The following is a 26854-nucleotide window of genomic DNA, read 5'->3' as shown; positions in this document are numbered from 1 at the left end:
CTATTTCCATGTACTTACTGATGAGAATTGGATTTTGCAAATTCAAAGTAAATCGTATAATCTGACTTATTATCCAATGTACCTTTATCACCCTGGTCTTGATGATGTTTCCCGCTCATTACTAAGCTTTCACAATTAGACTTATGTTCTACAATGTCTAGCCTGTGTCTTTAGCTCACATCTTGAGACCACGGGCAATCAATGTGGTGCTTTGTTTTAGTGTCTATGGGATTTGTATGTATGCTCGGACAAAATATGAACACATTAATATTGAATTCCACCTGGAGTATTTATTATGCTTGTTCAATTCTTACATTGAGCGAGATTGAAACAGTTCATTACGACACCAAAGCAAGGTAAAGCATGATAAGAACAAAGTAACATTCATTTTAACCTGCACAATCTTAAGCATTTACATGGAATGTATAAAAACGCTTACAAATTCAAATTAACACGCGTTTATTGATTAGGAAAAAAAGATCTTTCTTCCAGAAGAAGAATGACGATTAAATATGTTTTTCTACACCTGTCCAGAGAGCAGAGAACATGTTTTCTTCCAAGGTTTAGGGCAAAAAATCAAACCAAGTGGTTTAAAATGAAGTCAAAATTCTGCTTGTGATAAGTTGGCGAGTGATATCAATGCTGTGAAGATCTGCTTGTCGATCTTGCAGGAAGGGTGAAAGGCACGTGCTGTCTGATGAAACGCCGAGCGTTTTCCATCATTTCAAGACAGGCTTTGGAAACAAGGTATCATGCTAGATTCACCTGGGAAAGAAAACAAAGCAAATATTATTGGGCCAGCTAAAATCAAGATTTAACATGAATTGAAAAATGATTTTTGTAATATTCGAGTCATGGAGTCATACAGCCCTGAAACAAGATATTTGACTTAACTCGTCAATTCCAACCAAAGAGCCCACCTTAGATACTCCTACTTGTCCACGTTTGGCTCATATACATTTAACCTAACCTGGTTAGAAGCGGTTACATTGCCAGTCTCAACTACCTCCTGCTCGTTCCACATATCGTCAACCATCTGAAATAAAAGTTTGCCCTGTCACCTTAAATCCACCACTCTCCCCTTAAACCAGCCGCTCAAGTCAAGCCCCCCCCCCCCCACCCGTAATTCCGGCGCAGGTTCATAACGAGGATTGGTGATTCTGGCATGTCAGAGACTGACTCACCATCAATGTCCACGTCACCGCCGGCAACTGTTAGCATCAGAAGGTCATCGGCGCCACCGTCCATCGGGAACTGACCGCCCGGACAATCAATGGCTTTACTCTCAGGATCGTCATGGTCATCCGGATCTAGATCTAGGAGGAAGCATAAACCAGAATGATCTTCCTGAAAACCTAAATTGTTTTGTCAGCTGCAAGGGATGTGAAATAAACACGGAATATTGGAGTAACTCAGCGGGACAGGCAGCATATCTGGATAGAAGTAATTGGTGACGTTTAGAGTCGAGACCCTTCTTCAGACTGAGATGTTGTTGTGTAATTGGTATCTGGACGGAGAGAGGACTGTGTTAGGCCTGTGAACTATTTAACGTTGCTCCAATCCGACGCTATAATTGGTGTTATAGTTCAAGTCCTATCCACATTGAGAATATAAACACACAATGAATGTTTCATTCAATTACACAGCTGGCGGTCGAGAGGTTTATCTTCAAAGTCAAATTGGTGATGTTTTAAATAGAAACCCCTTACAAACCTGCAGGTGCCTGAGATCGCCTCTCTACCATTTCACAGCGAACATGCTTTTACACTTTTTTCCTGATACGTTCTGATTACGAACAAAATGAATTAAAATAGGAGAAAATGGGAAGCAAAACATGCACCAACCTCGAACACTGGAGGAGGTTCCTTCAGGGAGTTCGCTTGTTGAATGAGCACAACCCAGAGGGTCACTGGTGTAATATTCTATTTGATTCATGGAATCAATGGATCCAGAGACTAGAAGTCAACGACAGAGATAGTTATTAGACATTGGGCTAAATTGGGCATTGGAGCAGAAGACACACATTATTCGTCGTCCCAATGAAAATATCGCGGATATGACATATGACATAATGGTGCAATACAGTCAATCTCATGGGCCCCATCTAATCATGTCCATCTATCGGCTTCATTCAACACACTTTTTTTGGAAAAGCACCCTGGCCATGGATTTGAGGCTGATTCCAGAATGGTGCAGATTTCTTGACTCGATCTATCTTCACAAGATCCACCTTGTACATCCCCCTCCCACTAACCACAGGTGATGCAACACCTAGTATTACACCTGCTCCTTTATCTCCATTCAGGGACCTAAACGTCAGTCTCCATTATTCCATTCCGTGCTCTCGATGTACCCTCCTTTACCCACGTGATGCCAAATGCAGACGAGGCAACCAGATTGTGTCCGCCAGGGACAGCTGGATTTCAATTCCATTCCTCATTCCCATTCGCCCTCTCTGTTCTCTGCCTCTTACATTGCCAGATTGAGTTTACATGCAAGCTGGAAGATCAGCACTTCAGGTAACGCTGACAATCCGATGGTGTAAATATTTAATTCTCCAATTGTCACCCCACTTCTCTCTCCTGATAATCAACCCTGACTCTCTCAAACACAACATTCTCTCCACTGAGCCTGTCCCTCGCTTCCCATTTCCTGCCCTCATCTCCACCATCTCCATCAGCTCATAACCGATCCCTATCTGCACAGGGTCCACAATTTCCATCCCATTTTTCCCACCTACCCACCATTATTCCCAAGGTTTCTATATTTCAGTTGTTGACTTTTATTTTCCTATCAGATTCCACCACCTGGAGCTCCTTGTCCTCCCTACAATCACCTCCAACCGTTGTGGTCACCTCCACTCTTCATCCGTCTCCCCAAATGGATGTGTCTACAATTCCACCCCTCGTTGCATACATCCACCTGTCATGTACCAGAAACTTGTGCAGCATTTCCTCTCGCCACTTTCTATCAACCATCTCCGCGCTACTCCAGACATGAAGAAGGGTACGGACACAAACGGTAATCTGTACATTTTCCTTCATAGATTCTGCCCGACCCACTGCGTTGCTCCAACAGTTTGCTTGTGTCCGATGTATCTGTCACAATGTTTTTATTTTTAATCAATGAGCATTAATTGTAGTGGAGGGGATATTTATCGCTGAAGAGCGACTGTCGAGTGCAAATACTCACTTGAATCATCCATCTGACTGAACTTGTTTCCAGGAAGAGTATCGTCAATCTCTTCATAAATTGCTTCGTAAAAGCCAAATCCTCTGGCTCTCAACTCTGCATCTGTTTAAAGGAGAGTGTGGGTTAACTTGTGGATTTACAGGAATAGTATTTAACAGTTAGTATTTTGCGTATAACATGTAAACATTATGCATTGATGCTATTCAAGGTAAAATGTTGATGAGCGTTACCATTGAAGAATTACGCTAGAGGTCTAACGGCTTCTTGCAGAAATTAGCGAATTCTACGAACATCAAGAAGATCACAGCTAGTGTGCATTAGTAGGAAGCAATTCCTCATTTCTGTTCCGCCACGACAATGCTGTTCAAAGCCTGATTGCATTCCCAAATACATACGGATGGTACAAGTGTGGGTGTGTGTGATCAGGAGTTGAAATTTCCACAGGTTTGTCAATTTAGGAAATGGAAGACAGATTGTGTTGCATCAAATAAATGGAAGGAGATGGGGAATAAAGCATTGCAGGAGCATAGAATGTGAGGAAAGAGCAAGCTTGAGATGTGGTGGATATAATCTAATCAGAATGTTCGCATTGAACAGGATGTTGAATGGAATGTTCTTCTTCTTCTTGCGTATGGCGTGCACAGCCTAAAGTTGTCGGACAACTTGTTCTATTTGATCTTATATGATTGTGCACGCCAGGTTGATTGCATTCGTCGATACAGGGCGGACAGAGTGAAGGTTGCAATCTCCCACCCCAATGGAATGTTGAACATCAGTCAAGTGAACAATAGATGGAGGAACCCAAACAATAATCACATTTAACATTCCATGCTATTACGACAAATTGCTCTTTCCAATAGGAACCATGGAATACCTACACGATGCTGCACAGTTGCATTTGTTGCTCAAAATGCAAGAAAGAAAAGAGCACATGGAAAAGCGAATGAAAGTCTCTTCACGCTATGAAATATTGTCTGGAATAATAACGCTGTAACGTTGAACCTCACCTCTTCTTGCTGATTGCCTCCGAGCTATTATCACCAGTGCGACAAATTCAGCGATGAGTAGGATTCCCAGAGTTGTGCAAACCACAACAGCCGTGGAGAGCGGCTTCTTTCTCAACTCTGAAATTGAAATTCCTGGATAAACGGAAAACAGAAGCAGTTGGTCCAAACTGAAAATATTTCTAGGGGCAATTGATGAATTTTAACCGCTGGTTGTGCATCTTGCTTTGCTAGAGATGTTTCCCAAAATCCGGTCATACATTGCACCAGAAGAATGGCTGAGCAGAAAACAATAAAAAGCTCAAGTCTCTATTGTATTGTGCGGAGTGGTATAAATAGAAAATATACTAGAATGTCCTGATTCCTCACTAGTGACACTCTGTATCCAGACAACAGCTGCAATATTATATTCAGGCATAATGTGCATCCACTCTGCTTGCCCCAGACTTCAATGAATAAGACCATTTGGCCCATCAAGTCCACTCCGCCCTCCAATCATGGCCGATCTATCTTCCCCTCTTGAACCCATTCACCTGCCTTCGCCCCATAAGCCCGGACACCCTTTCGGCAACGTCTTGCGAAAGAGCAAGCTCTGTTTTCACTGACTCGACATGCCACCGAACAGAGGAACACTCACAAACAAATTCTTCCAAATTTCACAAATTATCTTGGTTCCTACACATAATAACAGTTAATTAACAGCCATTAATCAAAGGTCAGTAATCCTCACTGAATAGTGCAATATGGTTCCTATTACCAACACTTCCTGAGGAGAAAATACTGCAATGAGTCCAATATCCTGTCTTGTCACAGAGATATCTGTCTGGAGCTGGACATCTGGACAGCAGTATAATATAGATAAATGTGAGGTTATCCACTTTGGCCGCAAAAACAAGGGGGCAGATTATTATCTCAATGGAGTTAGGTTAGGTAAGGGGGAGGTGCAACGAGACCTGGGCGTCCTTGTACACTGGTCATTGAAAGTTGGCTTACAGATACAGCAGGCAGTGAAGAAAGCTAATGCAATGTTGGCCTTCATAACAAGAGGATTTCAGTATAGGAGTTAAGAGGTTCGTCTGCAGTTGTATAGGGTTCTGGTGAGACCACATCTGGAGTATTGTGTACAGTTTGGGTCTCCTAATTTGAGGAAGGACATCCTTGTGATTGAGGCAGTGCAGCGTAGGTTCACGAGATTGATCCCTGGGATGGCGGGACTGTCAAATGAGGAAAGATTGAAAAGACTAGGCTTGTATTCACTGTAGTTTAGAAGGATGAGGGGGATCTTATAGAAACATATAAAATTATAAAAAGGACTGGACAAGCTAGATGCAGGAAAAATGTTCGCAATGTTGGGCGAGTCCAGAACCAGGGGCCACAGTCTTAGAATAAAGGGGAGGTCATTTAAGACTGAGGTGAGAAAAAAACTATTTCACCCAGAGAGTTGTGAATTTATGGAATTCCCTGCCACACATGGCGGTGGAGGCCAAATCACTGGATGGATTTAAGAGAGAGTTAGATTCTAGTGGCTAGTGGAGTCAAGGGATATGGGGAGAAGGTATGCACGGGTTATTGATAGGGGGCGATCAGCCATGATCACAATGAATGGCGGTGCTGCCTCGAAGGGCTGAATGGCCTACTCCTGCACCTATTTTCCATGTTTCTATGTTTCTATGATTTTTTAGAATTTTGCAAGTCCTGTTTCACATACTGAGTCAGCCAATTTGAAAACCATGTTCTCAGCAATTAGCAAACAGTAGCAAGCGAATATCAGCACAGTCAGCATAGTGTGTAAGTGTAATGGTCAATATCGCATGAATAACAAATACCTGAAGTGCAGGAGCCAGAGGGAATCAAAACTGGACGTGGACATTGTAAAGAGTTTTTAACAACGACATCTCTTTAAATTTTCAATTAAAAACACTCAGATATTTTACTTATGAAACTGAAGGTGTGTAGAGATCGGGGAATATGCCGAACGACACATACCAGAACAGGTGACATAGACATCTTCCTTGTGATCACAGTCATGTTGACCGAGCGGTGAAGACGGACAACGGGACAGGAATGATTCCCTTCCCGTGCATTTCACTTCATCCAGCCAGATATCACCTGAGGCCGGGGTAATGGTCGTCGCTCTTGGAGTCCAAAGAGCAGAGCCACAGCCCAACTGTCTGCAGACGACATTGGCATCGGCGAGACCCCAGGAGTCATCACACACCGTCCCCCAGCGGTTATTGAATAATATTTCAACCCTTCCTGAGCAATTGTTGCTGCCGCCATCAACCCGCAGTTGTAGATCTAAGTGAAGTTAAATTAAATACTCAGTTAAAAATACGTGAGTGCTGAAGTAACTCAACGGGTCAGACAGCATCTCTGCATGACGTGTGCAGTGACGTTTCGGATCGGGACCCATCTTTAGACTAATTCTAGTAAGAGGGAGGGGAAGAGGCTGTAACAGAGATGAAGGCGGGTCTAATCTAGGCAAGTGATAGGTGGATTCAGGTGTGGGGGGTGTTCATTGACAGATGGGTGCACAAAGGTTAGATATGAAAAGAGGACAAAAGGCTGTAATATAAGGAATGACGAGGATGAAATATGAATCCAGAGGAAGGGATAAAGGTGGAAACGGGCGGATGGGGTTGTGGGGGGGGGAAGGGAATGTGAGTGGTATATTTCATGTGAAGGAGCGAAGAATGAGGAGTTTGGGGAATGATGCCAGTGCACGTTTGGAAGACGGACTGTTCACAATACTTGAATCAAAGGGCAGACATAGCTGGGATCCATGCAAGGACCCATGGCTACTCGTTTAACGAGAAGGTCGTGAGCGAAGTCTAAAGAGAAGTTGTTGAGGGTTCTCAGCTATTTGTTGATCACTCATTCATCAAACATCCGGTGTTGACGTCACGCTGACGGTGTAAGTAGTAGAATGACTCGCCTGGTAAACGTCGAGATTTAGATTCATTTCCTCCGTCGCAGTCTTTCCCGCGGGTTGTCTCCGGCATTTGAGCATCTGTTGAGAACAGTGAAATGTTGACGGATTTACGCGCGTGTTTAATCTGCCATCGTATGCTGACTTTCCTGTGTTACCTTTACATGAAACGCCTGCATCCTCCCTGTGGTCACAGTTGTGTTTCCCCCACGGGTCAAACTGGCACTGCCAAAGGGCTGACTCATGCGAGTTACATTTCATCTCATCGATCCATATGGGCCCAGAACCTTGTCCATATTTCCTGGTGCCATATTCAATATATTCGAGGGGTCCACATTCTAATTGTTTACAGATCACTTCCGCCTCCACTCTATAGAGCTTCTCGGAGCACACTGTTCCCCATGTCCCGTTGTACCACACTTCCACTCTCCCTTTACACCGCCGGCCTCCGTTCACCAGGCGCATCTCTTTGTGTTCTGTGAAGGGAACAAGAGGTATACAGGTCATCATAATGTATCCATCCCGCAGATAGCAACAAAGAGGCATGAGAAAGATCTGATTCGACAAAAACAGATGTCGCTGGAAAACCCAACAGGGACTGGTAATTGGGAACAGATTGGGTGAAGACAAAAATCGTAAGGTCAGCTGTTTTATCAAGTCACTGAAAGTGGAGAGCAGGGAAATACTTGTGTGACAACTATTGGCGGGACGGGGACCTGTTCCATCCCCCCCCCCCATGTTTTGTGACCTGGGCGCTACAGCCAGTGGTGGTGGGGGGGGGGGAGTTTGGTGTTGGTAAGTAGAAGAGAACCAATGCAGACTGAGAGAAAGGACTTTATTCCATCAACGAGATTCAATGCTCGCATTGTTTGCGATAAACCATTGAATACATCTCTGGAATGAAGGTTCCCACTATAAGCTGCAGAGAATCAGCAGACCGAACGTATCCTTACCAGAACACTTCACTGTCACATCTTCCTTATGACTGCAATCGTGCCGACCCCACGGTGCGGAGGGACAGTTCCAGAGGTATGATTCGTTACCCGAGCATCTTACTTCATCCAACCAAATTTGGCCTTTACTTTGTCCACAGAATCCCGGAATTTTATCTTCCACAGCATATCCGCAACCTAGCTGCCCGCAGACCACGTTAGCGTCATCTAGATCCCAGGAGTCATCACAAACTGTGCCCCAAGACCCATTGTAATAAATCTCCACTCGTCCAGCACATGTACTTCCACCCCCAGACAGCCGTAATTGGAGATGGTCTGTTGAACAATTCCAAGGGGGTTAATCACACAATTGCAATGTACACCCATCACCCCACCTTCGGCCGCGCCTTCTATGCTATCCCTCGGAAATGTACCTTGTGTTGTTCCACACCACATGGAAGTGTTTCTTGTCCAGACTTCTCTCACACACGGCCCCTCACACCCACCATCGCCTGCTCCCTGGACCTGATGGTCTCTTCTGCCGACTGGAAACGGAGAGGACCCATAGTATACGTGGACAATCTCTATACGTGGACAACCTCCCACTTTATACCCAGGTCCTGGGTGGATAATGTTGCAAATGTCTTGCTATGCATTTTGTTTTAGTAGATAATAGACAATAGGTGCAGGAGTAGGCCATTCGGCCCTTCGAGCCAGCACCGCCATTCACTGTGATCATGGCTGATCATCCACATTCAGTACCCCGTTCCTGTCTTCTCCCCATATCCCCTGATCGCTATTTTTAAGAGCCCTATCTCACTTGCTTAGCAGTCTCCTGGGAGCTAACTCTTCAGCGGCGCAGAAGGTAATGCTGTGGTCCCACACTCCCTGAGACTCCGGTTCGATCCTAAACTCAGGTGCTGTCACATCTTCAGGTGTGAGAGTGTGTGTGTGTGTGTGTGTGTGTGTGTGTGTGTGTGTGTGTGTGTGTGTGTGTGTGTGTGTGTGTGTGTGTGTGTTGTGTGTGTGTGTGTGTGTGTGTGTGTGTGTGTGTGTGTGTGTGTGTGTGTGTGTGTGTGTGTGTGTTTGAGTCTGTGTTTGTGTGTTTGTGTGTGTGTGTTGTTCAGAATACTGTTCAGGTATTATTCTCCAACATAGTTTTAAAGAGATCTCAGGTATGTAATATAAATATTTATCAACAAATGATTTAAGTTGGTAAATTAAGAAATATTATTTCGGACCTTTGATTAGATTGACCAGAATGGATAAATAAAACTTCTTCATTTTCCGCGCTGTCCCAATTGACAAGTCGAAAACCCAGATGACAGAAACGCCAAATACAACTCGAAATTGCAAGAGTGACTATCAATCATTACAATGTCTAATTTGAGTATTTCTGCCAATATTCACCTGAGCACAGGACTCCAACACCGATGCTGTCGCTGGATGTCTGATTCAGTGTAAATGTGCTGCAATTTCGGAGCTGCGACTCGTTTCCTTCACAATGAACGTGGTTCACCCACACGGGCAGCTCACTCTCTCCGTACCTTGAGGAGTTGTAGGCGAATATGGCGGAGCCGCAGCCCAACTCTCTGCAGACCACATTGGAATCATTGATGTTCCAGGCGCTATCCTGCACTCTCCCCCATCTACCATTGTGGTAAACCTCCACACGGCCGTCGCAGTGGCTACCCCCATTGCTCAATCTCAGAGACCAAATTTCATCTATAATACAAAACATGTTGGGTTAAACCAGTGAACTGAAGCCAAAATATTCCATAACTTCTCAACATTTACCTGGTCAGCTATTAGTTTTAAGGATTATTTTCTGCATCAATTGTCCACATATCACATTGGCAGATACACTGCATAGAAACATTCTGTCTACGTCTACATAAAACTATCCCGAGAAACCTATGGGCCTCACCAAGAGAAATGGGCCCAGTAACAAGGAATAAACTGGTTATTGAATAAATTATAACCACCCGCTCATGCATTGATCTAAACTGAATGCAATAGGCATGCTGAGACCACCCCAGCGCCTGTTCCTCGTGTCTTCTGAAGTCTCGTTTCACCCTTGTTCTCTTTTTGTAAAGAAATGCATTCCTGGAACCATTCCAATATCCAGAACCAGGGGCCACAGTTTTAGAATAAGTGGTAAGCCATTTAGAACGGAGACGAGGAAACACTTTTTCTCACAGAGATTTGTGGGTCTGTGGAATTCCTTGCATCAGAGGGCGGTGGAGGCAGGTTCTCTCGATACTTTCAAGAGCGAGCTAGGTAATGCTCTTAAAGATAGAGCAGTAAGGGGATATGGGGAGAAGGCAGGAACGGGGTACTGATTGGGGATGATCAGCCATGATCACATTGAATGGCGGTGCTGGCTCGAAGGGCCGAATGGCCTACTCTTGCACCTATTGTCTTTTGTCTTTTGTCTATTATCATGAAAACATTTTCCATTTTTCATTCCATATTGCAGATACTGGTTTAAACACAAAGCTGGAGTAACTCAGTGAGTCAGATCGCATCTCTGGAGAAAAGGAGTAGTTCACTGAAGAAGGGTCTCGACCAGAAACGTCACCCATTCCTTTTCTGACGCTGTCTGACCCGCTGAGTTACTCCTGCTTTTGTGGTCTAACTCTTGAGAGAACCACTAAGCCACTTCAAATTTCAAATCTCATTCTTCCTGCATCCTCTATCTCAGATCTCTGCAGCAGATGTAATTAATTTATATATGTTTATTGCAGTAGTGAACCGAGAATTAGAACCCAAATGTACAAATCGGCATAATTCTCTCTCCTTAATAAACAGTTATTATCCTTTGTACTATCCTTACTATGTTTACTAGCTACATTCTCTCAGTTACTATCCATAGAAATGTTTTTATGAACTGGAGAATTCTGCACTGCATACTCAAATTCACCATATCGATGTATGATAACGTTGGATAACAATTGGCCCCTGTATTCCATCAGTGGGGGAAGGGAAAGACGGCACCTGAAGATAATAGACAATAGACAATAGATCCAGGAGTAGGCCATTCGGCCCATCGAGCCAGCACCGCCAATCAATGTGATCATGGCTGATCACCCCCAATCAGTAGCCCGTTCCTGTCTTCACCCCGTATCCCCTGACTCCGCTATCTTTAACAGCTATATCTAGCTCTCTCTTGAAAGTGTCCTTCTGAAAATAAAATAAAGATGGGCGTCAGGAAACAGCAGATGTTTTCAATGGTTAAAAGAGTCACCGTGTAAACATCTCTACCACTGGGCAACTCTGTTTTTCAGTTCAAGGATATTTGGTGACTCACCTGAGCAGATGAGACCGACGTCGTTTTCGTGTGAACAACTCGTCTGATCCCTGGGTAAGACTGGACAATCAACTAATCGGGACTCGTTCCCCCGACAGTGGTAGTTCTCCTTCCACACGGGGCCGGATCCTCGGCCAAAGTGAGTAACTCCGTGAGTTGTGGCCACTGCACCACAATGTAGTTGTTCACAGACCACGCCGGCATCAAGCAAGCTAAAGTACTGATCGCAAACTGTCCCCCACTCGTCTCCGTGTAGAACCTCCACCCGGCCAGAGCATCTATCCTTCCCACCCACAAGTCGTGGGCCATGGTTCCCTGTTTTATGGGACAAAATGACAGTTCAATACATAATAAGAATAGAAAAAATAATGAAAGTTAGAAATTGTTTGTTTATTTTTCTCATTTTCTAAGCGGCCACCTTCAAAGTGTGTGCGCGCGGTGATATTTCAATACACACAGTGAATGGTTACGGTCTTCAACTCGGCACGTCGGGATCGTCAGTTTCACATTATTTCGTTTAAAGTCCTGACCAAATAAGTTCTGATCTCATCTGTAATACTTGTGGCTTTGGAGCGTTCACCAGAATAGATTGTACACCCGACCTAATTGACGGTCTCGTATAGTGTAGCCTACATTGCTCAACACAGGACTACATATATGCTATATATTTTGCCCACTCGCTTTTCCGTATGTTTTAGAAGGAACTGCAGATGCTGGTGGATGTGTTGCCCAATGCAAATGAAAGACACTGATCCGATCAGGCAACATCACTGGACAATATGGATATGTGACTTTTCGGGTCGGGACCCTTCTTTAGGTTGAAGAGCCCAGACCTGAGACGTCACCTATCCATTTCCACCAGAGATGCTGCCTGACCCACCGACTTACTCCAGCATTTTGTGTATTTTACTGTAAACCAGCATCTGCAGTTCCTTCTTCCAACATCTTGCGTCATGGCATTAGCAATGTTGAATATGTTACTCTTAACAGCACCAGCTAACACCCCCCCCCCCCCTCCCCCCTACCCAGCAACCCATTGATATAGATTGTGTATAGATGGAGTTCAAACATTGATTGCCGTGGCATCCTCTCGACATAACCTGCCAGACTGTTTGGACCCATTCATTCCTCACCCCACCCCCTTGTCAAGAGTGTTTTGTTGTCATTTGTCTCAGATAGAACCATTACATTCTTAATTGCTGCAGCACAACAGAATATGTAAACGTGTTAACTGTCTGTTTGATGCTGATCTGTGTGTGATCTTCAATGTCATTTCTTCTAACCCTATTCAACAAACTCCCCTGTAATACGTATATGAACACGTCCTGAATCATAAGAATACCTTTTCCGAAAATTCCTCTTTATCTGCCGTGAGAAATACACTCACAAATAGTTTCAGTGGATTCGTCAAACATGACTTCACTTTGAGCAATTCAACCCGACGTTACTTATTATTTTCAGTGCTTCAGATGGCACATGTTATTGTGAACTCCACCATTCGTCCAAGGCCGGAACAAATCGGCTGTTCATGTTTTCTCTATCCTTCCTATTTTCAAAGAGTGAATACCGAATGTCTACGCTGCAATCTGCAAGACCCATTGCAGAAACTACACGTTGTTGGATATTGTTGCGAGAGTGCCCTTTGCTTCAATTATAGTATGATGTGGATCTTTGGATCCATGGAATTTTCAGATATTCAGGCTTACTTTCCTCTCTGATATTATTTTGTCACTAATATATTTTATATTCCTTGCTCGTTTTGTGTGGGCGTTTGGTTTTCCAGCATTTAAACACGTTTACTTTTATTTGCTAAGATGAAATCAACATTTAAAAAAAATTAATCGGCTGAATAATTTCCGTATTCCACTGTTTATATTCTCCCTACGTGTGGGTAAGTTGCAGTGTTTTCTTCTCTCACTGTTGTCCCTTTTCATGTCTGTCCTTTGCCGAATTCTAATTGATTTCGTCACCGTTTATTCTGGAAACCTTAACCCATCCCATCAAATTTCCATTTTGCACGGATTACATTTCCCCCGTAAATGTCGGTAAATAGTTGATATTTCCCCTTGCTAATATTTTCCTTTGCTGAATTCTACAATATTGAAATTCATCATGCAGACTGTTGTCATTGAAAAAATATCAGTTTCCCCCACTCGTCCCCCCACCCCCCCCCCCCCCCTCTCCGGACGATTATGTTTGTTCATTTTCCCTGTAATCTAAGATCTATATCTGTTTTCCGTTGCATGTTGGGCGAGGTCGAGGACAGATGAAACCAGGTGTGTGGATGAAACCCATTATGACTTTGTATATTTCTACCTTAAAGGAATTGATTTACTATGTTCTATGTTTCCATTAGTTTACTTCACTCCTGACTCCTGTTGGGTTCGCATCCCCATGACACAGCTTCGTTATGGAGATAAATAAAGTATTCTTGTACCCCATCCTCTCCCCCTGGCAATGCTTTGGGTCTCATTTGTTCAAGAACCGCCAGAGTCTGCAATGTTATCAAGTGCTGCTTCATCTTGCCGTGATACGGTCTCTGATTACACAGGGATGTTCTTCACTCTCAGTGATCAGGATGTTATTTCCTTGTACATTATTGTAAATGCTAATGGGAAGTAAACGCTATGTTCTAATGCACTAATTAGTTCCCCATTTATAATAGGATCATGTGACCAAAAAAATTGTTCCAAACAAAATATTTAAATCATGGGATAAATGTACCTTTATACGTCATGCGTTCTTCTGCCGTCTCTTTCTATCTGTCTTACTGGCAGTTGCATCGTCTTATATAAACCTAGACCTCCTCCCACCACCCCCCCCCCCTCCCCCCCCCCCCCCCCCCCATTCATCCACGTCACCATCCCAATGCCTGGATCCTTGCTTGTACTTTCCATGTGTAATCCTTTACATCTAAAGCCGTCCATGGTTTTCCTTCCTGCAGTGAACTGGCTTTCCACTCAAAATGCTCAAAGGTTTCAGTGAAGAAGTAAATTTGTTTATAAACGACTAATTATTTTACTCTAGGGTAAAATATTAATTGGACAATCGCTGTTGCATCGCATGGATATCACCATCTACAGATACTGTTAGTTTCCTTCTTCTGAACTCCACATTATAAACCATCAATAATGTTGGACTATAGGAAATTATTCACATTATTTCAGCCGATTAAAACGTTTGCCAATATCACATCGAAGTCGTGCGCTGCTCAATTATATTCCACCATTTTATAACCCCATTGATAAAAGTAAATGGCGAGATCTCATCTCTATCTTCCAAGTATAATGAGTGTTTATTAACAATTAGTTTCCAAAGCTGGCACTCACCAGAACAGATCACACTGACATCGCTCGTGTGGTTGCAATGAAGAGTTCCTAAAGAATGCGGACAGTCCCGTAGGCTTGTCTCATTACCCTTACATTCAAATACATCGCTCCGTACAAGGCCCGTTCCCTTTCCAAAATATGCCCCTGTCGGAACAGACACGGCGACTCCACAATGAAGCTGACTGCACACCACATTGGCATCATCCATATCCCAGGCCAGGTCACACACGGTTCCCCAGGTTTCAACATACTGCACTTCAAGTCTTCCCGAGCACTGATCATCTTTGGATACCAATCTTAGCATTCTGTGCTCTGAGAAAAAATATAAAAGATAGTCATGAAAGCCACAATTATGAAGACAATTTACAAAAACATCCCTGAAAGTTCAGCACAAATCTGACGTTGAAATCAGTCCCTTACTAATGATATCTGTGCTCCCCTTCTCCTCCTTCCTCTATCACGATGCGCTAACATGCTGAGTACTATATTCGAAACATAGAAACATAGAAAATAGGTGCAGGAGTAGGCCATTCGGCCCTTCGAGCCTGCACCGCCATTCAATATGATCATGGCTGATCATCAGTATCCTGCTCTCTGTAACTTCCTCTTTACACTATATATTGTATTTGATTATAAATATGCGTTGTGTATCTGATCTGTTTTTCATTCCACCTCAGTAACGTCACAATGATAAACCTAAACCTAATCCTACAAGTCGAATATAATTATTATTTATAGAACATTCCGTTCTGCAGAACTTGACAAACTCCACAGACAAGACTGTGCTAACTGACCCAGTGTATCTGTCTGCTCCTGTCCCATTAAACGAATTCTAAGTACAAACTGTGGAAAAAAGAACCATATACCATTCGGCCCATGTCTACTTCACCGTTAAATCGTGGCTGGTCTAGCTTCCCCTCTCAACCCCTTTCTCCTGCTTTCTCCTCATAACCCCTGACAACCTTATTAAACACGAATCTGTCAATCCCCGCTTTAGGATTATAAGACAATTACAATTACAATTGCATTCATCAATTAACTTGACCTCCACAGCCGTCCGTAGCAATAAATTCTGCAGATTCATTACCCTCCCCACATTCACTCTACCCAGGCCTTTCCTATTTGGTGAGTTTCTATGAGGACCCCTTCATCCTTCTAAACTCTAGTGAATACAGGCCCATTGCCTTTAAACTTATCATATGTTAACCCAGTTCTCGATGGAAACATTCTCGGAAACCTCCTCTGAACATGCTCCAAATTCAACACATCCGTTCCCATTGCCGATTACGGCAGCTGGCCTCCGGTACCTCGATACTATCTAAAAGGCAGCGTTCAGGAATGTCCAGGAAGGCTTTCATGGGTCAACTCTGATAATACTCAGGACGTTTGAGAACAATCAGGGGAAAGCAGTTCACTTCCTGACCCCATATCCAGCACCATAACCGTTTCCTCTAGCATAATCATTCCCTCTGTGACTGCGCCACTTCATTTCGGTACACAGCCTGAACGAATTGCATTGCACTTTATCTGCCGGGTTAATGAAAGTGCAGACCTTCCATAGAAACTTAGACATAGAAACAGAGAAAATAGGTGCAGGAGTAGGTCGTTTGGCCATTCAATATGATCATGGCTGATCATCTAAAATCTAAAGGTAGACGAAACTGCAGGAGCAACTCAGCGGGTGCAGCAGCATCTATGGAGCGAAGGAAGTAGGCAACGTTTCGGGCAGAACCCCTTCTTTTTTTTCTTTTTTTTTCTTTTATTTTTATTAGCAGTACAGTAAATCACATTAATACATCGCATATATCTCATTACATTATGTTGTCCCACTTCATTTTTTGAGCTTTAAAAAAAGATAGAAATAAAAGAAGTAAGGAAAGTAAGCAAGAATCGTGAAGGTGCAGGAAAGTGTTGGGAGAAGAGAACCCCTTAGGGAAGGAATTAGAGAAGGAAGCAAAGAAAAGAAATAAGACCCTAGAAAGAAAAGAAAAAAAAGAAGAAAGGAAAATCAATCGCTCTATTGTAACACAAAACTCCGCAAAAAAGGATATACCAACCGTGTTTTTATTAAAAAATTATTTAATTATTTTATACCCCCCATTACCAGGTCCTGGTAGCCTTTATGTTTTAACGTATTATTGCACCTTATGCTTGTAATAGTTCCATAAATGCAGACCACGTCTTTTGGAAGTGATCTGCTTTGCCTGCCAGGAGGAGTCTCATCTCTTCCAAGTGTAGTGTTTCGAACATGTTTGAAATCCACATTTTTGTTGTTGGTATTGGAGCATTTTTCCAAAATTTAAGTATAAGCTTTTTTCCCATTATTAGCCCATAATTAAGTAAGTTCTTTTGAAACATATTTAATTCTGGGTTACCTTCCGATATTCCAAAAATGATCCATTCTACTTTGGGTAGTAGTTTTGTTTTAAATAATTTTGTGAAGATTTCAAATATTTCGTTCCAGAATTTTTGAATTTTTATACAGAAAACAAAAGAGTGCGCTATGTTAGCTTCTTGTGACTGACAATTATCACAAATGGGTGAGACATTGGGGAAAAGTTTATTTATTTTAGTTTTTGAACAATATAGTCTATGTAATGATTTATATTGGATTAGAGTATGTCGTACGTTGATCGAGCATTTATGCACATATAATAAGTGTTTATCCCAGGTCTCTTTTGAAATTTAAATAGCTAGTTCTTGTTCCCAGTCTCTTCTAATATTATCTGTTGTAGGTGTTTATATATTCAATATAATATTATATAAGTATGATATTAGATTTGCTGATTCAGCCTTTATCTTCATGGCTTCATCTAATAAGTCTGGGGGCATATTATAATAGTCTTTTGTATATTTTTTTCAGATAATCACGGATTTGAAGATATTTAAAATATTGATTATTTTTCAAGTTATATTTCAGTTGTAATTGTTGAAATGGTAATAATTTCCCTAATTCATACAGGTCTCCGAGCGTTTTGATTCCCGTTCTTTCCCATTGTGTAAATGATTTATCTATAATTGAGGGTTTAAACGAAGGGTTATTGGCTATTGGCATTAGCAGAGATAGATTTCTTAATTTTAAGTTCTGTTTTATTTGTTTCCAAGTTCTAATTGTACTATGTATTATTGGATTTTTATTATAATGTTTGTTATTCAAATTCGTTGGTGAGAGGAGAGTCACTCCTGTATTACCAGGAGCGCAGTCCTCTCTCTCCATTATAATCTAATCCACCTGCTGGGCAGAGTTGTCCAGCAGGTGAATCACATTTTTAATATTTACCGCCCAATTATAGTACATAAAGTTAGGGAGCGCTAGACCACCCATCTCTTTTGGTTTACTGAGGTGTGCTCTTTGTATTCTGTGGGATTTATAATCCCATATAAAGTTTGTGATGTCTGAGTCTAATTTTTTGAAAAAACAATTTGGAAGATATATTGGAATTGATTGAAATAAATATAGGATTTATGGTAAAAAAATCATTTTTATAGCATTTATTCGACCTATTAAAGACATCGGCAGCGTTTTCCAGAATTTAATTAGATTGTTTAATTTCTTAAGTAAGGGGCTATAATTAGCATTAAACATACCGTGATAATTTCTAGTGATTTCAATTCCTAAGTATTTAAATTTTTCTGTAGCTATTTTAAAGGGGAATTTCAAAAGATGTGTTGAGTCTTTTGATTTTATCGACATAATTTCGCTTTTGTTCCAGTTTATTCTGTATCCTGAGAAAGATCCGAAATCCTCGATTAGGTTTAATATGTTTGGTATACTGATTTGGGGTTTTGTGATATACAGTAATACATCGTCTGCGTATAAGGATATTTTGTTATTTGAATGTTTTGTATTATAACCATAGATGTCAGGATGTGTTCTAATTTTTTCAGCTAAAGGTTCAATTACCAGAGCGAATAATAGCGGTGATAATGAACACCCTTGTCTATTGCCCCTTGTCAATTGGAATTTCGTAGATAGTATATTATTAGTTAATATTCTAGCCGTGGGTTTGTTATATAATAATTTTATCCATGCCATGAAGCTCTCTCCCACTTGAAATGTTTGCAATACTTTAAACATATAATCCCATTCTACTTGATCAAACGCTTTTTCTGCGTCCAATGAACTGATAGATAACTCTTGTTCTTGAGATTTGTGAGAGTGCATTATGTTAAGCAGACGTCTCAGGTTATTAAATGAGTGTCTAATCCCGTCTGATCCTTATTTATTAATTTACTGACATATTGACAGTCTTCTAGCTAGTATTTTCGCTAATATTTTTTGATCAGTATTTAACAATGCAATAGCTCTGTATGATCCTGGTTCTTCTATATATTTATCATTTTTAAGTATTAGTGTGATCGTTGAGGGCAGAACCCCTTCTGAAGCACTTTTGTCTACCTTCGAATTTCCAGCATTTAAACATCTAAAATCTATACCCCGTTCCTGCTTTTTACCGATATCCCTTGATTTCGTTAGCCCAAAGACCTAAATCTCTCTTGAAAACATCCAGTGAATTGGCCTCCACTGCGTTCTGTGGTAGAGATTTCCACAGATTCACAACTCTCTGGGTGAAAACGTTTTTCCTCATCACAGTCCCAAATGGCCTCCCCTTTCCTCTTAAACTGTGACCCCTGGTTCTGGTCTTCCCCAACATGGGGAACATTTTTCCTGCATCTAGCCACGTTTGTCAGACACAGGGGACCACTGACCGGGAAGGGGGGAGCTGCTGTGCTGGTCTCTGCTCGTCTGCCGGAGAGCAGAGACCGGGAGGATGGAGCCAGTGATGTCCGGGCAAAGGCCAGTTGGAGAGGAAAGGAGAGGAAAGGAGAGGGAACCAGGGTGTGGCTTAACCGCCCTTGTGAGCGGCTGCGGGAGGCACCCTGGGCAACAAAGGACGGGTGAAGAGAGCGACGTGGCTTCCAAGGACGGAGGCGGCTGGAGGCCAGCAACAGCCTGGGACTTGCCTGGAACTGGCACCGCTCGTTAGAACCAGAGACTGGATTGTGAACAAGGCGCCAGGACATGGCTCCTCCTGCATGTGGCTCAGTAGATGATTCCTGTCCACTTGCTAATTGGGGAGCGGGGGTATGGTATTACTCCACTGGACTGTTTGTAAGGAAAATAATTTATCTGTTAACAATTAATATCTGACAATAAAAAGCTCTATTGACGTGAGACGGCAGATGATGGAACCTGGTGCAAAAACAAACTGCTGGAGCATCTCAGCGGGTCGAGCAGCATCTGTGGGGGAGAGGAACTGTGGACGTTCGGGATCGAGTCCCTGCAGCAGGACTGAGAGTGTTGACAATAGGGGAGTTGCATGTAAGGTCATCGGGTCATAGGATCTTTGGTTAACAGTGTGTTCCGAGGCTGCCTTGTCCTCCATGTGGATGGAGCTGCTCCGTGCGTCACGCCCTTTGGCCCGATGACCTTACGTGCCCCTATTCCTCTCTTGCCACCAGTCCCCGACAGTTGCTGCTGCACCAGCTCAGTTCCTCCAGCCGCGTGTTTCTTGTTCCCGTCATTGTACCGGGTGAGAGTATTTAATGCTCCCGGTTTGTGTTTGTTTCATTCAAACCAGAATGTGAGATCCAGAAGCGAAATTTGATTCCAATTGGACAGGAATAAAACGGACAGACACTGGATTTAATTTCACACCACTCGCCGTGGGCGGTCAGTCCGAGTCATTTACATCCAGGGCATCCCGGAAATCACCAAACTGTGGAGCAAAGAGAGAAAAAAATGATCTTTACCTTCGCAGATAACGCCGGCATCTTCGGAGTGTGGATAGGCATAGTCCCTCCATGGCAGTGATCTACACTCCCGTAGAGCGGCCTCGTTCCCGCTGCATTCAACTTCATCCGTCACAATGGGTCCGGACCCCGGTCCAAAGTGAGCATCGCCCGGGGCTTTCACCGCGGCGCCGCAGTCCAGCTCCCGACACACCACCGCCGCGTCCTGCAGGTCCCATTGGTCATCAGACACAGTCCCCCATCTCCCCCTGTAGTGAACCTCCACTCTCCCGGCGCATGGACTGCCCCCGTTCACCAGCCTCAACTTCACGCTTTCTGAAAACAAAAATCAGAAAATAGAAGAACAAACGTTGCCGCCGGTTTGAGCCGCGGGTCAGTCGGCGCCCCGCACACCGCGCTCCCAGCCACCCCTAGCTCCAACCATTCAAAGTCCACATGTACCACGGAATGATCAACGGGAGCGGCAGACCCCGAATGAACGGTTAACAGTGTCAACAATATGCAGTAAGCTGGTAACAGTCGGGAGAACCGGGATTACCCGGTCATTCTTGGGATGAAAGCGGCGCCCGAGCAGGCAGGGTGAGCTGCGGACACAGAGTGCTGGAGTAACTCAGCGGCCACCCACCCATGTTCTCCTGAGATGCTGCCTGTCCAACCCAGTTACTCCAGCACTGTGATTTTTTATTATAAACCAGCATCTACAGTTCCTTGTGTCTCCAAGTTCAGCTGCAGGTTCGTTTTCATTCTCGGGAGAGCGGCTGATGAGCTGCGCGGGTCAATGCCCCGCTGTACTCAAAGCTCATGTGACGGGCAATGGAACCCACACGTGTTAGAGGTGTGAAGGCATTCCTGGAATTGGACGTCAAAGGTGAAAGATCCGGACTGGGACTCCACAGTGGGATGAGCAGTGAGAACACGCTTGGGACCGGGAACCATGTCAGCAGAGTCGACTCCCCACACTGCGCGCTTCAGGGACATTACTGATCGTCTCTCCGTCTGTAGACGGCAGTCACCTCGCAAGTAGCATTAAAGGTCTTCAGTAACAATCAGTCTCAGTAGCCGCACTCTTAACGCAGTGAAAGTTAAGCGAGGTTACCTGAAGGGTCCGCCTGACAATCCCCGGGGCGGCCTGAAATGAGAAATAAAGAATTAAATTTGACTGTGTGACGGGTGGAGTGATGGGGTTGGGATGTTCGAGCGAATGGGTCCATGGGGAGGTGGGCATCTCATTAATGAAACCATCACCGGAAAATGTCCCTACAGTAACCTGGGAGGCACCGTTCCCAACTGCTACAGAGAATTGTTTCACCTTCCCACCTGCTTTTTTAGATGTTACTGTAAATGAGTATCAACAGTCAGAAAATCCTATCGTGTCTCTTTTGCTATGAAATTTATTGTTAGATAAAGAGATCTGGATACAATTTACCGATGTGGAAAATTTGGTCCATGCCGACCAGATTGTCCCATCTAAGCAAGTTCCATTCGCCCATGTTTGGCCCATGTCTCTCTAAAACGTTCCAATGCTTGTACCCGACCAATGAATTTTAAATGCCTTAAATACCTGCCCCAGCTGCCTCCCCTGGCAGCTTGTTCCATATACCCACCAGCCTGTGTGTGGAACAAACGCCCCTCTGGATCCTATTAAATCTTTCCCGTGTCATCTTAAACCTTTAGCCTCTGTTGTTGTAATTTCTCCTATCCTAGTTTAAATTACTCTGTGCCATTCACCTTATTAATTCCTCTTGTGATTATGTGCACCTGCATCGCCCCTTGGTCTCCTGCGCTCCAAGGAATAAAGTCCTAGCTTGCCCAATCTCTCTCTACAGCTCGGGTCCTTAAGTGCTGGAAACGTTCCTGTAAATCTTCACTGCATTCCTCCCACATTTCGGACACATTTTACGTAGCCTTGAAAATACATTGTGTTGCCACTCTAACTGATAATTCGCATGGGAAAATACACAATGCAATAAACCGTGAATAACCCCATCCTTACTCCCCTAGAATAAATCATTTCTTTTTTCTTTTCAGTTTTCGGTGCATATCACAGTTAAAAATAAAACACTCTTGAAATAGCTCCTGTCTGTGAGGTTCACACTGTCACGAGTTCAGATTCTCATTTCAATTTTACTTTCCACAGGCGATACAAAGTGAACTGACCCGTGTGCCAAACTCCATCATTTTAATTGTCTGCGGACAGCCACTCCTTCATTCCCCCTCCAACACAATTTACGATGAAATTCCCTCCGATGCATTTGCAGGATATTTTTTCTTTGTTCAACAGCGTCTACCACATGATGGACATATGACCTAATCCCCGACTACTGAAGATATTCTGCCCCCGATTTCTATACTACTTTCCAGTATCTTAATACAGGTGCGGCGATGCTAATATTTACGACTCTACGACTCTATTTATTTTCAGATTTGCTTATGGAGAATGCTTGAACGATATTCCAACGTTACACGTTGGTTCGTTTGTGCCCTGCGTTGTCCAGCAATAACTGGGCACGACTTGCTCCCACACCTGAGTGCTGTTATCCACTTGGCTCCAGGAACAGATACTGTCTCGCCAGTTGCCATTTTCCTTTAACCGATTTTCAAGAAGTGGGGAAAGTCTATTTACGTTCACAGTTTCAAACCCGCGTTACAATTTGTGAATCTAGATAATGTAATTCAATTCTATGCCTTTCACCGATTGCACAAACTCGGCCCGTGGACAATGCAGTGGATAATTGATCGCATGCACAATAGGCTCATTAATTTAGTGTTATATCTGACGAAGTGATAATAATATAAACAGCACAATCGTGTCTGACGATTTGGGAATCATTAGGATCATATTTTCCCAGACGTGTATTACGATTATTCAAGTATTTAACGCATGTCAGCGTCAATATCCATCGAAGTGAGTGTTCAATGACAAGATTAATGCTGATTTTAACAGTGTTCAATCTACATCTGGATGACTTTTAATGATAGAAAATTAATAAAACCTTTCCAACAACAGGATACTAACTACATTTTATAAATATGCTCAGGTCACAGTGTGACATGGTGGATAAAAAATACCTGCGACTGATCACTATCAGCGACAGGAATGTGTGTGCGGCTTCAGTCAGCAACAGCTGCAGCTTTGGATGCTGTTGTTCACCTCAAGGAGTTTATACTCTCCGGACTCCGATGTACTCTGTCCCAACAGTGACCGCCCTATACCTCTGATCAATTCAGATTAATAATCTATTTCTGAATTGCAGTACACAAGACCCGAGTCTTGCGGGTGGACTGATCTGTGACTGAAGAAAATTCCCGTGGACGAAATATCGCGTTTAAATCTGGTTCCAAAAATCTGAATGGGACGTTAAATGTGTTAATCCTGGCGACATTATCCAAATATATAGCCTATTCCGACGGAATTGTGCGGCTGTTAAACAAGCACTCAAATAGCAAACATTAGAAAATAACTAATTAATTATAGAAAGCAAATAACACATTTCAATATTCCATTCAGCCGTTGTCAAGGTGAATGAGCCTATTGTTTTAATCCACTCTGCTCCTGTGCCCTCATTACAAAACACCCAAAGCCCTGATCTGGACAGGTGGAAAATTCACACGTGAAGACATTTTTCATCACTTTAATAGATCACTATGTATTCATCACAACATTTAGAGATACAGACATAAAGGCTGCAGTAACCCAGCGGGTCGGGCAGCATCAGTTTGAAGAAGGGGGCCGAAATGAAACGTCACCTATCCATGTTCTCAAGAGATGCTGCCTGATGTGTTATTCCAACAAATTGAGTTTTTTTGTCAACCAGCATCTGCAGGCCCTCGTGTCTCCATTCGGAGAAACATATTTTCTGATCGACATATCAAACAGAGACAAACTGAAGTTAGCTGTTAATAGAAAATGCAGGACGTGGAGCAAGTGGAAGCAACTGAAAAACGTATCGGTATTTCATCAAACGCAACTGAATATTCTGCAGAAAATTCAATATAGGCGAATCGATTTCAAAAGAAAGGAGATGTAAAGATTGCCGAAAGTCTACTCGATCAGGCAATGTGCATTTCCCTTTGGTGGAGTTTATAACATAAACCTTAACCAAAACCGTGAACATTGAGAAACTATACGATCTACTGAACGTGGCACTAAATAGAAGCGTCAATGAGGTGGACGGGGATTGAGAAACAACAGCTGAATATGTGCCTGAATTTATCTAGAAAGCAGCAAATGGGAGAAATCTTCAAAACAGAGGTAACACTCTGAAACACTCAGTACCCGTGGAAAGAGAAACAAAGGTGATTTGTTCTCTGCTGTTCTTTCCACAAATTCTGTCCATCAGTCCCAACGTGGACTATTATACTTTCCTCAGCAGCTGCTGCCCCGCCGAAACTTCTGTTTACACGTCTCTCTCCATCTCCCTCTCTCTCTGTCTGTCTGTCTGTGTCTCTCTCTCATTGAGCATTTAACACGAGGTACATGAATGAGATAAAACATCAAGCTGAATTTTATCACGGAAATCTGCACTAAACTTTCAAGCTGAATCGAAGAAGTGAATTTGCAACATCTCACAAATTGCGATTCTCCACATAAACAGAATGGAGAATGCAAAAATGCCCCGAGCAAAATGCGTTGCTGTTTATCGCCGCACACACATAGGAGCAAAGTGAAAACTCAGTTTAATATATAGTGTCACACATTTGAAGATAATTGTAGGCAAATTAAACTCTACCACTGTGTGGAAATGTCGGTGTCAATATCCTTCCAAGCGAGTGATTAAGATCAATGACAAAATGAATGTTAATTTTAGCAGTGTTCATTCTGCCGATGTATGCCTTCTAATGTTGGAAAATTAATAAAACATTTCCCACAACACGATACTAACTGCAATTCATAAATTTGCTCCGCTCACTCTATGATATTTATGGAATTCCATGCCACTGAGGGCAGTGGAGGCCAAGTCACTGGATGGATTCAAGAGAGAGATAGATAGAGCTCTAGGGGCTAGTGGAGTCAAGGGATATGGGGAGAAGACAGGCACGGGTTATTGATAGGGGACGATCAGCCATGATCACAATGAATGGCGGTGCTGATTCGAAGGGCCGAATGGCCTCCTCCTGCATCTATTTTCTATGTTTCTATGTTTCTATATGGGGGATAAAAGAAGCTGCAACTGATCACTATCAGCGGCAAGAATGAGTGTGCGGCTTCAGTCAGCAACAGCCGCAGCTTTGGATGCTGTTGTTCACCTCAAGGAGTTTATACTCTCTGGCCTCCGATGTACTCTGTCCCAACAGTGACCGCCCGATACCTCTGATAAATTCAGATTAATAATCTCTTTCTGAATTGCAGTACACAAGACCCGAGTCTTGCGGGTGGACTGATCTGTGACTGAAGAAAATTCCCGTGGATGAAATTTCACTTTTAAATCTGTTTGACAAAATCGGAATGGGACGTTAAATGTGTTAATCTTGGCGACATTATCCAAACACACACTGTTCCGGCTGAAGTCAGCAACTAGTTACCAAATGGCTCTGTTAGAAAATATTAGAAAATAATGAATTATTTATAAACTTAATTGCCACATTTGAATAGTCCACTTCTCCCGTCATGAATATGAAGTAAATGAACATATTTTCTCATCTCTGCTCCTGTGCTCTCATTATAAAAACACACAAACCCCTGATCTGGACAGGTGGGAATTTCACACGTGGCAGAAATTTATCATCAATTTAATAGATCACTATTTTTTCATCACAACATTTAGTGATCAGCCACAAAGTGCTGGAGTGACTCAGTGGATCAGGCAGCAACAGTGTGAAGAAGGGTCCCGACCCGAAATGTAATATATCCAAGTTCTCCAGACACGCTGCCTGACCCGCTGTGTTATTCCAGCAAATTGTGTCTTTGTTCGTAAAGCAGCATCTGCGGGCCCTTGTGTCTCCATTCAGAGAATAAATATTTTCTACTATCCACAGTCCATACACCACAACGTTCAATTATGTAGCTATAAAGATACGGGAATATGGAGTATAATAATAAATATCATGTTAATTGACCACCGAATACTTTCAACATTCTCAATGAACTCACAGTTCCAAATCTGCAATAGAACCAAAGTCAAGAAGGACCGCAGCATTCTGCCAGCGGCCAATTGCAGCGATGACACCAGGACTTCAACTGAACACCCACTACGGACATAGAGTGGTCTCTCCAAGATCTTCTGAAACACTAACGTATCTGAGTTGATTCTTTGATAACTGTTTTCACAGTAAATGATGTTTTGCTCCAAACAACCAATAGATTTTGAACAAAGTAAGGCGTGAACTGCAGTCTGCTCGAATGCACCAATGAGAATGAACCTGCCCATTAATGGGTTTGTCCCATCCATTTTCTTTCTTTCGCC

The 26854-nt window shown here is 43.0% G+C and overlaps 1 protein-coding gene across 1 annotated transcript; it reads right to left on the bottom strand.

The window, feature by feature from the left end:
• Positions 1-270: 270 nt before the first annotated feature.
• On the bottom strand, positions 271-26854 carry LOC129713273 (deleted in malignant brain tumors 1 protein-like). The gene is made up of 16 exons (XM_055662209.1): positions 26542-26854; positions 21547-21579; positions 20451-20765; positions 19407-19693; positions 14697-15075; positions 11368-11682; positions 9468-9782; positions 8079-8393; positions 7284-7601; positions 7132-7206; positions 6183-6494; positions 4200-4331; positions 3193-3294; positions 1845-1955; positions 1185-1316; positions 271-765 (listed from the first exon to the last, which is right to left on the bottom strand). The coding sequence occupies exons 1-16, from the start codon at positions 26837-26839 to the stop codon at positions 725-727; spliced, it is 3480 nt and encodes a 1159-aa protein (XP_055518184.1). The 5' UTR covers positions 26840-26854; the 3' UTR covers positions 271-724.

Source organism: Leucoraja erinacea, chromosome 35 (assembly GCF_028641065.1).
Source record: "Leucoraja erinacea ecotype New England chromosome 35, Leri_hhj_1, whole genome shotgun sequence".
In the NCBI taxonomy this organism is placed as follows: Eukaryota; Metazoa; Chordata; class Chondrichthyes; order Rajiformes; family Rajidae; genus Leucoraja; species Leucoraja erinaceus.
The sequence above is the reverse complement of the archived record's forward strand: the minus strand, read 5'-3'. Positions and strand labels throughout refer to the sequence as shown.

Excerpts from the sequence above, each read along its gene's own strand:
- LOC129713273 (XM_055662209.1), bottom strand. The coding sequence starts at position 26,839 with ATGGATGGGACAAACCCATTAATGGGCAGGTTCATTCTCATTGGTGCA. Across the intron at positions 15,076-19,406 it reads CAGCAGCTCCCCCCTTCCCG|AGGGATGTTTTTGTAAATTG; the intron begins GTCAGTGGTCCC and ends TGCTGAACTTTC. Across the intron at positions 9,783-11,367 it reads CGTCGGTCTCATCTGCTCAG|ATGAAATTTGGTCTCTGAGA; the intron begins GTGAGTCACCAA and ends TTTGTATTATAG.